The 1619-nt window shown below is 46.0% G+C and overlaps 1 protein-coding gene across 1 annotated transcript; it reads left to right on the top strand.

The window, feature by feature from the left end:
* Positions 1-3: 3 nt before the first annotated feature.
* On the top strand, positions 4-1304 carry LOC113756727 (receptor-like protein kinase 2; the record flags this gene model as incomplete). Its single annotated transcript, XM_027300282.1, has 1 exon — positions 4-1304. A coding segment is annotated over one exon (1200 nt), but the record flags the coding sequence as incomplete, so codon positions are not given.
* Positions 1305-1619: the final 315 nt, after the last annotated feature.

The following is a 1619-nucleotide window of genomic DNA, read 5'->3' as shown; positions in this document are numbered from 1 at the left end:
CAAATCGAGAACAGCCTAACCGACGTTCCCTCCTCCCGAGCTCCTCCGTCGGCAAGATTCTTCACCAGCTGGGACTTTTCCTCTCACGATCCTTGCTCGACCTTCGCCGGCATCACCTGCTCATCACCATTCTTGAATCCCAGACGGTTGACTTCACTCATTCTCGGCACCGGCCTATCGGGTTCCCTCGGACTCGCCGGCTCCCTTTCTCCGTCCATTTCCAATCTCACCGAGCTCAACCAGCTAGTCCTGAACCCCGGCATTGTCACCGGTCCAATACCAGCCCAGCTCGGAAGCCTCAGAAACCTCAGAGTCATCTCCCTCACTAACAATCGCTTAACGGGCTCTATACCACTTTCCATTTATGCCTTACCCAATCTACACACTCTTGATCTCAGCAACAACCAGCTCTGGGGATCAATCCCGCCGGGCATATCCCATTTGGATCAGCTCAAAGTTTTGGTCCTCGCCTCCAACAGGCTCTCCGGCGAGATCCCAAATGAACTACCGACACAATTGCTCCATCTGGACTTGAAAAATAATTTCTTCTCGGGGACTTTGCCCGCTAGAATGCCGTTGTCCATCCGTTACCTGTCGGCATCTGGGAATAGCATGTGGGGCCCACTCAACAGGCTAGAATCACTCTCAGAGTTAGTGTACCTCGACATAAGCATGAACCGGTTCAGTGGGACCATCCCTCCCTCACTCTTTCGCTCCTCCCTCTTATCAATGCTCCTCCAACGGAACAATTTGTCAGGTGGGGTCCCACAACAGAAAAATACTACCACCCCATTATCATCGTCATCTTCATCATCTTCTTCGTTAAAGCTGGATTTTTATGGGGAGGGGTCCATTGTGGATCTCAGTCACAACATGCTCACGGGTGAACTTCCGGCAGGGGCTTTTTCAGGGGTGGAGACTCTATTCCTGAATAACAATAGATTCACCGGAAAAGTCCCCAAAGAGTACGTGGAAAGCCTGTATAGTGGTGGTACCAAAACGCTTTATTTGCAGCATAATTACTTGACAGACTTTCCCATCATATCGGACTTGAAATTGCCGGATTCAGTCTCCGTGTGCTTGTCCTATAATTGCATGGTACCACCCGTGGGGCTGACGGCGTGCCCGGCTAGTGCTGGTGAGCAGCTTTCAAGGCCTGCTTATCAATGCTCCAAGTTCAACAATGGTGGCTCCACGGGATAGGCATGCCGATCACCAAGTGGGACTATAATAGCTGCATGGTCCGATGGCTGTTGCATATACAGTTATACATTTTTTGTTCTTTTCTTTTCTTTTTTTTTTTGCGTTTTTGTTTCTTTATTTATTTAAAAAAATTTAGCCAGTGGTTTATTTTTTTTTTGGGTAACTTTTTAGATATACTGCTATATTATAGTGAGGGTTTACATGCATATGACTGTTATAGTGGAAGGCATATGACTGTTATGCATTGTTTACTAATGGCTATGCTTATTTTGCTAAGATTCGTTGTATTTTTATTTTAGTGGCAGATTTTGCATGGCCAGTCTGTTTTATACTTTTATTTATGTCAAAGACCAAGAAAAGAAAAAAAAAATCAAAAGGTGCTCTGACAATCTTTTTTCTAATTAAATTATGCTGAC

This window comes from Coffea eugenioides, unplaced genomic scaffold, assembly GCF_003713205.1.
Source record: "Coffea eugenioides isolate CCC68of unplaced genomic scaffold, Ceug_1.0 ScVebR1_2456;HRSCAF=3485, whole genome shotgun sequence".
Lineage (NCBI taxonomy): Eukaryota > Viridiplantae > Streptophyta > Magnoliopsida > Gentianales > Rubiaceae > Coffea > Coffea eugenioides.
Note: the sequence above shows the minus strand (reverse complement) of the source record. Positions and strands in the feature narration are given on the sequence as shown.